This window comes from Salvia splendens, chromosome 8, assembly GCF_004379255.2.
Source record: "Salvia splendens isolate huo1 chromosome 8, SspV2, whole genome shotgun sequence".
Taxonomy (NCBI): Eukaryota; Viridiplantae; Streptophyta; class Magnoliopsida; order Lamiales; family Lamiaceae; genus Salvia; species Salvia splendens.
In genome coordinates, this window is record NC_056039.1 from 33,960,380 (window position 1) to 33,972,479 (window position 12,100).

Below are 12,100 nucleotides of genomic sequence, written 5' to 3' on the forward strand. Positions count from 1 at the left end.
TATGGATTAATACTAAAATAATTTGAATAACGTGACGAAGAATATCCCCAATTTGAGGACGACAAACCATGTTCATGAAAAACATGCAAAGTACACAAATGATATGTGAATTTGGACTAAGGTAATGTCTCAAATCAAAACCCTTTCTTTCTCTCTTTCTATATTCTTTATTTATTATTTTCCATTTTGGATTAGTTATATACTTAAACACACGAATTATACTTAAATTTAATATTCACCCGTGCGCATAAAAATAGACAGTTTTACAAGTATTTGTGTAGATTAGAAAGATATCGTCATGACTTTTACAAGTATATCTGAAACGGAGGGAATATCTTTCTAGTGAAACCCATAGTAGTCAGAAAATACTAAAACTCACAAATTTGGATTCATGTATTTGTGTACATTAGAAAGATATCGTCAGGACTTTTACAAGTATACCTTCGACTTTTTCATCATACTCTAGAGAAGCGAATTATTGCCGCAACAAAATTCCAAAAAAACTAAAAACCCAGTGAATAAAATAGTCGATTAAAAACCATATACAGATACAATTTGTGTATTTAAAAGAGAAATAATACTTTTTTATTTTATTCACTAAATTGGAAATAAGGCGTGTTTTATTAATACTTTCAACTTTTACATCAGCCTCAAGAGAATTGAATTATTGGCCGCCAAAGAAATTCTAAATTCTCAAGTCCCGACAAAAGATCAGGATCGATTAAAAATCAAAATTCGGGTGCAATTCATGTATTTACAAACAAATAATACACGGTCACTCCCTCTCTTATGCGTAATCTTCCCCCTCTCTTATGCGTAATCTTCCCGTCGAAGCTCTGCCCTCGCCTTACTCTCGTTCACCGGAGCTCTGCTGTTAGCGGTGTTGGCGTGCTGCTACTTCAGAGACAAAGCCGTTTTATCTTTGGAGACGACACGACAATCCGAGACCACTACGTGGCATATCTCATATTGTGGAAAGAAGATTACTCGACTCAGCTTACCGTTTTCTACAAGTTTATTCCACAATCACCCCATATCCCTGCAACAACAATGGTTGAGCTAATTATAGGTGTGACTCTCTCTCTCTTCTCTGTGCAGTCTTCTTCTTGTTCAACAAAAATAGCACATCGATGAAACTGCTGCCTCCAGGCCCGAAAAAACTTCCTATAATCGGAAATCTCCACCAAATCTCCATCGATCTGGCTGCGACTCTTCCAATCCATCCGAACTGACCAGACGTCGCGGTTGATCGATTCCTTGCAGGAATCTTCTGGAAACTCCGTCAATTTGACAGAGAAGATCTTCAACCACTCCAGCTCCATCACTTGCGAGGATAATGACACGTTGATCAAGCTGATGGCTGATACGATTCGGATGGGCGCAGGCTTTGAGATTGAGAATCTGTTCTGGATAATTGACAGAGAAATCGGCGCTCTGGCTTGGGGAATTCGGAGTTTGGGAGTGAGGATTTGGTTGATGTGTTTGTTAGGGTTCAGGAGGAAGGGCAACTGGAATTCCCCATCGACAACGACAACATCAAGGCTGTCTTGTTTGTAAGTTGATACTATAATTTGTTTCATTTGCCAACATAAATAAGTGCATGATTGGATTTTTGCAATGTGTAGGATATGTTCGTGGCGAATCCTCTAAGGCCTCATTAACATCCCAACTGAAACACACAAAATAAGGTGTATTAGTACTGAAATTAGATGTATTAGGTTCTACTTATGTTAACTATGCAAAGGAAAAACAATTAATTCAAAATTTATTTCCTAACCTTTGAATAGCATCAGTCAGAACTTGTAACTCATCTAGGGTTGCATATTCATATGTGTCATCAATCATTGAAATTATACTTGTGCTTCTAACTATAATGCTTCTTGCTTTAGCATAGCATGGCTCAAAGAAGACTCCCATCATCCATAGAAACAATTCCACAATTCTGTCTCTTGCATAAGGCATTTTACTCGCCACATCAAATTTCTTCCACCACCTTAAATTATACTAGTCCCAACTCATAATTAGTATACATACAAACGACATAGATGTATTAGAGAAAATTCTAATTAAATCGAATCGAATGACATAATATATATATACATAACCTTGTGAGATCACTCAGCTCTCTCTGGTGCATCATTAGCACTCGATTGAAATCCAATTTCGCAAAATTCAGTAGTATCTCATTACGCGACTCGGCTTCTTGGTACATAGAAATGAACTTTCTGGCACCGTATCTTGTGAGAGTCTTGCGGACTGGCATGTTCACAACCAGAGCTTCGTTAACACGTTTAGAGAGATAAACATTGGACATCTCGTTGAGCAATACAGATGCATGAAGGTGAGTCGAACAGAACTCTAATGCTCTGTCCAAAATATCCTCCCCACGTGTCCCAAGATGTGCTGCCTCGTATAAGTTCAACAAACCTTCAACATTGTTTTCCAACGATGCCACATAATTTCCTTCCTTGTCAGTGAATTTTTGGAACACATCTGTTGAAGTGAAGCTACTGATTAATAAGATTGAAATACGAAATTAAAGTAGGACAAAATAAATAATTTACTATTTCGTGTCACAAAAATGTCACGCTTGTTGGCTATAGAAAAAAAGATAGATGGATGTATTGATGAGTGTCAAAAAATAGAAATTCTATTAATAATAAAGAAACTAAAAGTACAGTTGAATGTACCAGGGACGGAGATAGCATAGGCCAAGCCGCCGCTCCAGCGGGGGCTTGGCCGGTGCCGTCCTCTTAGAATCGCAAATAGTGTTTCTGTGCTTTCTTGTTTACAGAGACTGAATAATAAGCTTGAGAAAGAGACGATGGAGAAACAAAGTAGAGAAAGGAAAGAGAAACGAGGGTGTTGAAAATGAAATATAATTATGACCTCGGGAAACAGTGACCACATTAGTTTAGGAATATATACTAATATTTGTTCTTCTTGAAAAGAGTCTCAAGATAAATCCCAAAATTAAATCACCAACGCTCTCTCATTGCGTCTTTATTCTAATTTGGCACGCCACGGATAAGGACGCTTTTTAAAGCGTAGGTGATATATTTAGCAACGAAAAATAGCGCCCTTAATTGAATAAAAAGGGTTCTTTACTCGTAACTTTTTTTGTAGTCTTACCACATGGGACGTTGTAACCTTGTTGTCTAAGCAGATGAAAGCGAAGAGCCACGGTGCGGAGATCATCGCTGTCTTTGCTAATTTGGTGCCTGGAATTGTCATGAATATATTTCAAGGATTCCTCAATTTCTTTTTCGAAATGATATTCCACTCCCAAGCGTTGAATCAGATCGATGAGTTCCAATTTATACGTTGAATCGTCTGGAGTTTGAGCTAGCAATTTTCTGACCGTTTCTTTATGCTTTGTGAGTTCTTCTTGTTCAGCGTCAGTAAATTTCTATGCATTATCAAACAAAAAAAATAGAAAATGAAGAATGTAATAATATACTATAACAATTTTTTCTTAAGAAATTATATTTACCGTGTTGTCTGAATTATATTTAAGAAAAAAGTCGCCCCATATAGATGGATGAAATTTCGCAGATTTACGAATTTCATCTAAGCTCTTTCCGTTCTTGGTTGGAACAGGCAGTGAACATATCTCCATTTGTGTGTAAAGAGTGAAGAGTGTTGGTGATTCATCTGAAGAAATGTGGAGGTATTTATAGGATAGGAGTACTAGTTTATTTTGTTTGTCCAAACCCTACTAAAGATTAGCACCCTAAAATAATATTCTTACTGGTCCAAAAAATAAAATGTACTATGGGCTTAATTTATTTTCTCGTATATTGAGTTTTGATGATAAATAATTTTAGTCTATTCCACACCTTTAAAAATTGATCAAGTATACATAACTCTTTCACATTTTTCTTAATTATCCTATAATTTATCATTTTGGGGAAATTATGTCCCCGTCCTATAAAATAGTCTTCTTTTTCATTTTAGTCAGTCCCACAAAATTAGTTCAATTCCACCTTTGGCAAATTTTCTCTCTTTTCAGATGAGTGTCATTCTCCACTAACAACAATCCAATCACTTTTCTTTTCTATTTATCTCACATTTTACCAATTTCACATTAAAACGGTGTCTTCTTTAAAGTCCATGTATTTATGGGATGGGGGAGTACAATTTTGGCCAACGAAAAATACTACACAAACAAAGAAACCTAGCATGATTTAGAAACTTAGCATGAAATTTTTTCTACATGTATACATTGATAAATTCAAAAAACTAGCATCATGAAGTTTTTTGTTATGAAATCATTGAAAAAAATGTATAATTGACCATTTTTAAATTTATGAGATAGACTAAAATTTTACCAACTTCATCAATTTTTTGGCATTTTGCCCTTGAATATCATTTATCCTGAAGTCGTAGCTTTTAATTTTTTATTATTACATATAGGTTGCTTAAAGCTTTAATTAATTAGTCTAGTTATAGGACTTTGGACCATATACTATTAGTTTTAAGTACATTTTTAACAACTGTATTTAATTTTTCCTCATAGATTAATGTGGTGGCTTTGAGTTTTACTCTTCCTCTCAACTTTAGTAATTAAGTCAAAAGAAATTAAAATAGAAAAAAGAAGTGATAAATAAATAGAAAATAAAGTATAAGAAAAAATAAAATAGATAACTAAATAAAAAGTAAAATCAAAGTAAGAAAAATTAAATACATTTATTTTTAGAGGGAACATCTTTTTTGGTCCACGAACTTTGTCAAAGTATCATTTTAGGTTCGTGAACTTTGAAAATATCATTTGAGATCCGTCAACTATAGATTAATATAATTTGAAATACTTTTTACTATTTCCAAGTTTTTTGGACGAAAATACCCTCAATACCTTAAAGTGTATATATTTTTAATAAATTTATCATATACTCATTTTTTTTATAAATATCTTTACAATATATTTTTGATAAATTTTCTAAATATAATTTGACCTTAAATATTATCACTTAATTTTGTGATATGCAAGTAAAATTGCTTCTTCAATTTTTTATATTATTGATAATATGAGTAAAATGTCACAAAATTAAATGATAATATTGAAGGTCAAATTATATTTAGAAAAATTGTCAAAAATATATTGTAAAGATATTTATAAAAAAAAATATGAGTATATGATACATTTATTAAATATATACACCCTTTAAGGTATTGATGGTATTTTCGTCCAAAAAAACTTGAAAATAGCAAAAAGTACTTCAAATGATATTAACTCATAGTTGGTGGATCTTAAATGATATTTTCAAAGTTCACGGACCTAAAATGATACTTTGGTAAAGTTCGTGGACCAAAAAAGATGTTCCCTCTTATTTTTAATATGGAATATGTTTCTTACACTCTATGAGAAGATTAATATCTCAATTTCTGATTTCTTTAGTACCTAGTAAGTTTTCGCCGAAAATCATTGGTCATTTATTCAAAAAGGAATATAATTCAATTACCTTGGGACGGAGGGAGTATAAAAGAATTAAATAGTTAGAATTAAAGGGGCTGCGAAAATATAAAGCTTCGTCTGGTATCATAAAATTGAACCTGCGGAATTTGAATTGTAGCTTTAAATTCCAAATTTATGTTTGGTACCACAAAATATTTAAATTTAAAATTGAATTATAATTTCAATTCCTCCAATTTCATAATTTGAATTACAAGTCAAAAGTAGATGATTGGAATTCCAAATATTTATAAAGGTTATAAAATTAGACACTTCATACACTGCCCACGCTACATACATACTACACACTCTACACACACCGTGTCTACACACACCACACACACCTCATACCAATTCCTTTAAATTCAATTATGTATATCATTTTTTACCTAACAGAAAATTCGGAATCGAATTCCAATTCAAGAGCCTTTGTCCTAGCGGCAAGAAGCTTAGACATTATTGCATGAGGTGCCGAGTTCGAGCCCTCTTGACATCAGTTGTAATTATCTCCTATTTATAGTATAAATAGGAGTTTATTTGTAATTTGCTCCTTCCTTATATAGGAGTTAATTTTTAAAAAAATTCTCAAAATTTAACTCTATAAAATTTTACTAATTCTAATTCAATTTCCATTTTGTGGACCGAATGGACCTTATGAATATTGTATACTCTCTCTGTCCCGCTTAAGATGACACATTTTCATTTTTAGTTTGTCCCAACTAAGATGACACATTTCCTTTTTGGAAAAACTTTCTTTCTCCAATTAATACATCCAACAACTTTTTTTTACTTGTATTAAAATATTCATCTTTCTTTCTCTCTCTATTTTAATACTTTCACCCACATTTCCTCTTTCCAATTAAACACTTTAACCAATAACCCTAAAATCTCGTGTCGGTCAAGAAATGTGTCATCTAGTCGAGACGGAGGGAGTACTATTCAAGCATAAATATTCAAAATCTTGTGCAGTATATGAGCTTGTGGACCAATCTACCAGCTAAAGCCATACAAACTACCAGCGGTGGACAATCGACCCATAAGCTTACGGGCGGTTTGACTAACATGTTTGAAGTATAAATGTGCATTAATCATAACAATAAATTCGTCAGCGTATTATTGATGGTGGTTTAAATTTTTACTCCTAATTATGAGTAATTTGTAATTTTTTAATGAATAAATAAATTTAAAAAACTGAAGTAGACTAAAATCTCAGGCATTAACTACTCTATCATATCATCATTATCATCAATTTCTATTTCAGACATTTGCTCATATAATCAAATATCTAGTCGCATAACTCACCGTTATTTTATTTTTAACTTTTTTTTAATTATCTTTCAATTTTAATTTATATTTAGTTTATATTTTTATTGGAGTGCATGTAAACACATATAAAACCTCCGAATACATATTAATTAAATTAACATAACTAATACTAGTACATTAATTAATATAAGAAAAATGCATAAATTTAAATTTCTAATTTAAAAATTTGTGGCGGGAATTGAGCAAAATTTTACAGTTTGGGAGACTTGACAACTAATTGTGAATTGGTCAATGCTCTCCTTGTATTTTGCCGAGAAACTGTAAAAATGTACATGAAATATGATTGAATTGTGTTGTATTTATAGATGAAAATGATTATTAAATAATAAAATAGTATTAATTGTTATTTAAATAAATTATTTTCAGTCCAGTACTGAGGCCTAGCAATGCAAACCGCATTCGAGGCTGGACTGGACTGCACTGCAAACGCGGATTCATACCGCTCAATGGTCCCAGATCCCGCCAAGCCCAGCCCTGCCGCCCTTATCCAACAACGCCCCGACTCGGACCGCACTTTTGGTAATGCGGTCTGGCCACTCACCCCTCTTATCATTTCTAATGCTCTAAATAAGTGTAGTAGGTTAGCACTCTTTTTGTGGGTAATGATTTCCCACCTTTATATATAAACAATGGGCCTATTAATATGGCCCATTAAGAGTATCGTAGCCGAAGCCATAGTCAAGATTTGCTAGAGGCCCATGTCCAATATAGTTTGCTTTATTCAACAATATTAAAAGATGATTTCAAATTCATTTTTGCTTGGGCTTTGATTGGTGCAATGGGCTCAAGAATAGAACACCTAAAACAACAAAAGGTGTCATTATTCGTATTTTTAAAACAAACGATTAAAAGCAGCTGATCAAATAATAGTAGTTGAATTATTTTACTTTGTATTTTCAGATTTTTTTAAAAAAATTCTGCTTTTGCGGTTCAAATTTAGTTATAAAAAGCTTATATTTATGGATATTTCCGGTCACTACAGAAATTAACAAAGCATTTTAAATTACATCAAGCTTTAGGCTAATTGTTATTTCTTGAGAAAACTAATCAAACAGAAAAGTTTGGTTGTGGATTAATTAGTCTTAGTCGTTACCTCTGGATTAATCACCTTTTACTTTTGTTAGTATTATGTAAAAATTTAAAATTTGAAGATAATGAATTAAAATAACATATTTTGATTGTTAGGATGTGTCCAAATTCAAATCGACACGCATTCACACTGAAATATTTCAAATCAATGGCATAAATGATAAACTCTCGAATATCGACAATAATATATAATAAGGTGAATAACTACTCATAAATTAGGTACAATCCATGTGAAATATTGTGAATTAATACTAAAATAATTTGAATACCGTGACGAAGAATAGTCTCAATTTGAGGACAAACCATGTTCATGAAAACCATGCAAAGTACACAAATGATATGTGAATTTGGACTAAGGTCACGTCTCAAATCAAAATCCTTCCTTTCTTTCTTTCTTTCTATATTCTTTATTTATTATTTTTCATTTTGGATTAGTTATTTATAAATACAAGAATTATACTCAAATTTAATACTTAATCCATCCCCTATAAATAAGACTAGTTTTGCCAATTTTTATCATCTCTTACCAGATAGAAAATTTAAACAACTCAACACTAGTAATAATGTGGATCCAATAATCCATTAACATTACTTCTATTACATTTTCCTCTCCTCTATCTTACTTTACCAATTGCATATTAAAATACATGCAATTTCATAATGGGCTATTTTTATTAGACGGGTAGAATAGTTTTGACATTTTAATTTTTTTATCAAAAAAATTTACATGAAAGTTTATTTTTCGAATTGGCACAGAATCCAAATTTCAATGGGTAATACCTTTATTATTCGAAGTCTCACCTTTAATTCGAAAGTCCCAGCTCTCGATGGTAGTTTTCTTATAAAATCCGTAGTATTAAATTTTGGTTACCAAAAATAGTTTAAAAGTTGTTGTCACTAATTTGGATTCTTGTACTGCATACACTACAATACCTTCAACTTTAACATCAGACTTTAAGAGAATCGAATCATTGGCCTCCAATAGAAACCCAAATTCTAAAAAACTACGAATCCTGACAAAAATTCAAAGATGATTAAAAACCAAAATTTATATACTACCTTCGTATTTAAAAAATATAAACATTTGAAACAGCACGGGTTTTAATACACAACTGGTAAAGTAAGAGAGAAAAATTGGTAAAGTAAGAAAGAGAATGAAAAAATAAATAAAGTAAGAAAGATGGAGATAAAAAGTAGTCGAAGTGGTGGTTAGTGGATTGTAGGGTCCACGTCCAAAAATAGAAAGATTCTAAAGTTTCTATTTTTAAGTAACGGCACAAAATGAAAATAGTTTCCATTTTTAAAATACGGAGGTACTCCCTCCGTTCCAGAGTAGTGGAGTGAAGTCATTTTATCATTTTGGTACGTTCCATAGTAGTAAAGTCATTTCCCTTTTTAGTAAAAGTTAACACATTTCTTCTCAGTTACTTTACTCTCTCTTACTTTATTCTCTCTTCATCTCTCTACCTTTTTCATTTCCTACTTTATTCTTCCTTTAATAAACCCACCTAAAACAAATTTTTTTAATCTTGTGCCGGCAAGAAATGCCTCCACTAGTATGGAACGGAGGAGGGAGTAGTATAATTCATGTATTTCCAAACCAATACTACATATTCTATTTATATTTATACTAAAAATCCCATGAAAACATTAGTCGGTTCAAAACTATGATACAGATAAAATTCGTGTATTTACATAGAAATAATTCCCTAAGTTGGAAATAAGCAATACATTCAACTTTTACATCAGACTCTAGAGAATTGAATTATTGGCCGCCAAAGAAATTCTAAATTCCAAATCCCGACAAAAAAAAATCAGAGTCTATTAAAAATCAAAATTCGGGTACAATTCATGTATTTACATACAAATAATATTTTAATTTTTCAAGTTAGAAATAAGGGTTGTTTTATTAATTCCAAAAAAAACAAAAATTTGTAAATGGAGGAGCATTCAACAAGGGGCCGAACTATAAGGTTTCACCTATAAAATGCCACCTCTCTCACTCTCACTCTCTCACACCAGCCACCATTTTTCGCCCTTACTCAAGTTTGGTCCCAAAACATCTTTCTCTCTCCATAATCTTTAGATGGCGCCGGATGTCTGCGAAGGGCCGAGGAATTCGAGCAAGTACGCGTTGAAGAAGGGGCCGTGGACGGCGGCCGAGGACTTGCTGCTGTTGGAGTACGTGAAGAAGCACGGAGAAGGGAACTGGAACGCGGTTCAGAGGAATTCCGGGCTGATGCGATGCGGGAAGAGCTGCAGGCTGAGATGGGCTAATCATTTGAGGCCTCATCTTAAGAAGGGAGCTTTCTCTGCCCAGGAAGAACGCCTCATCGTTGAGCTTCATGCTAAGATGGGAAATAAATGGGCTCGCATGGCTTCTGAGGTCCCTCTCTCTCCTCTCTCCTCTCTCCTCTCCTCTCTCTCTCTCTATATATATATGTGTGTGTTTTGGTGAATGGTAGTTCTTTCTCGTTTTTTGGTTTTTGGTAATTGTAACATTTCTAAGTATTTTTTGAGTGAATTTATAGACAACCAAGCAAAATTTGTTAAACCATGGGTGTTTGAGTGACGGCCAATTCTTTCTCAAAGATCATAGTTGTTCGAACCCGAGACCTTTGAGTTTTCGGATTTTAACTATTTTATTGTTAGGCCAACAACACAAATAGAGGTTTCTTTTTATGTGTGTCTGGGTTGAAGGTTTTCGTATTTTAACTATTTTATCACTAGGCCAACAAATAGTTTCTTTGTATATAGTAATGAAAAATTAATTTATTGAATTTTACTTGAAAAACAACAGCTTCCGGGGAGAACAGACAACGAGATCAAGAATTACTGGAACACGAGGCTAAAGCGGCGACAACGCGCAGGACTACCGATCTATCCACGCGACATCGCGGAGCAAGAGCAACCCAAGCGCCATGACCCATCCCGAGGAGCCACGCCTTCGCTCTCGTCCCTCCTCGCTGGGTCCCATCCCCGGAGCCCGTCTCCGTTGATCACCTTCGCAAAGCCTCTCTACACCAACAACCAGCATCTCAAGCTCTACCAAGACAGCAACGGCGGCTTATCGCTGTCGCTCGACGCCTCCAATCCGATCATGTCTTCATCCACTTTCCTCAATCAAGGATTGGTGAATCAATTGCCGATGATCAGTTCAATTGTTCAGTACAATTCTCTAAATCCAGTGAATTATGGAATTGGGGCTCTAGGACTTCCTTCAATCCCGGCGGCGGCCTTGACTCCGGCGGCGTCGTCGAGCGACGGTGTGGAGGAGTTTGAGGCGGCGGAGAGGAGTAGAAGCGGGCTGTTGGAGGGTTTGTTTGGGGAATCTCGAGCTTATTGTGGGAAAAGAAAAGAGGGTTTTATTGGAAATTTGCATGAAGAAGAAGAAGATGAAGAAGGTTTTGGTTTTGGGCATGGCGTTTCGAGCTCGAATGAGAGCTATGAAGGTATAATTAATCCTTTTTATTAGATTAATTTGGTTTGGTTTCTAGTTTTGGTCTTGATGGGATCGTTTGTACTACCTTTTTTAGTTTATGATCTTATTTACATTGAAAAGAATAAAAAAAAATTAGAGTGTGAGATTGTTTTTATTCTATTTTTTTATGTTGAATTAATTGCTTTTCATCATTTTTTGTTTTGATTTTTGTTTTAGTCTTAGAATTTGATTTGCTTTGATGATAATTATAATTTATAAGGTTTGTGTTATCTAATTTATATTTTTATTTTTAAATTTTGAGTTTTTCAGTTGATGATTTGTACACACAACTGTGGTTTTATGTTATACTCCTCCGTGTCCCAGTATAAGTGAATCATTTTCCTTTTTGAATGTCTATCTCTAAATGACATATTTCTAAAAATAGAAACATAATTCTCTCTATTTTTCTTTCTCTTAATTTATTCTCTCTACTTCACTCATAAAATAATACTGCATAAAATCTCGTGTCAGAATAGAAATGTTTCACTTAAAATGGGGCGGAGTGAGTATTTACACGTGTTAAATGATTAAATGCAACTAAGGTTGATTTTCTCACAAATATTTTGTAGTAGGCACTAAGATGATTAAGTCAATCAAGTGTGTGGTGTTTTAGTTACGCCAGCTTAATTGCTAATATGTTTTTCTTTGATCAATAAGTTGGAAGTTTATACTTACATTTTATTATAAAATCAATATACAAAGTAGGATCACATTCCACTAACTTTTTCTACCATTTTATTTCACAAAGCCTA

The 12,100-nt window shown here is 33.4% G+C and overlaps 2 protein-coding genes across 2 annotated transcripts; one reads left to right on the forward strand and one right to left on the reverse strand.

Moving 5' to 3' along the window:
* Positions 1-1,536: 1,536 nt before the first annotated feature.
* On the reverse strand, positions 1,537-3,628 carry LOC121743651 (bicyclogermacrene synthase-like). The gene is made up of 5 exons (XM_042136979.1): positions 3,494-3,628; positions 3,133-3,409; positions 2,106-2,493; positions 1,778-1,993; positions 1,537-1,669 (listed from the first exon to the last, which is right to left on the reverse strand). The coding sequence occupies exons 1-5, from the start codon at positions 3,617-3,619 to the stop codon at positions 1,537-1,539; spliced, it is 1,140 nt and encodes a 379-aa protein (XP_041992913.1). The 5' UTR covers positions 3,620-3,628.
* A 6,273-nt stretch (positions 3,629-9,901) lies between these two features.
* LOC121744039 (transcription factor MYB97-like) lies at positions 9,902-11,439 on the forward strand. The gene is made up of 2 exons (XM_042137480.1): positions 9,902-10,253; positions 10,668-11,439. Exons 1-2 carry the CDS (start codon positions 9,954-9,956, stop codon positions 11,340-11,342), a joined length of 975 nt encoding a protein of 324 aa, XP_041993414.1. The 5' UTR covers positions 9,902-9,953; the 3' UTR covers positions 11,343-11,439.
* The last annotated feature ends 661 nt before the right edge of the window (positions 11,440-12,100 follow it).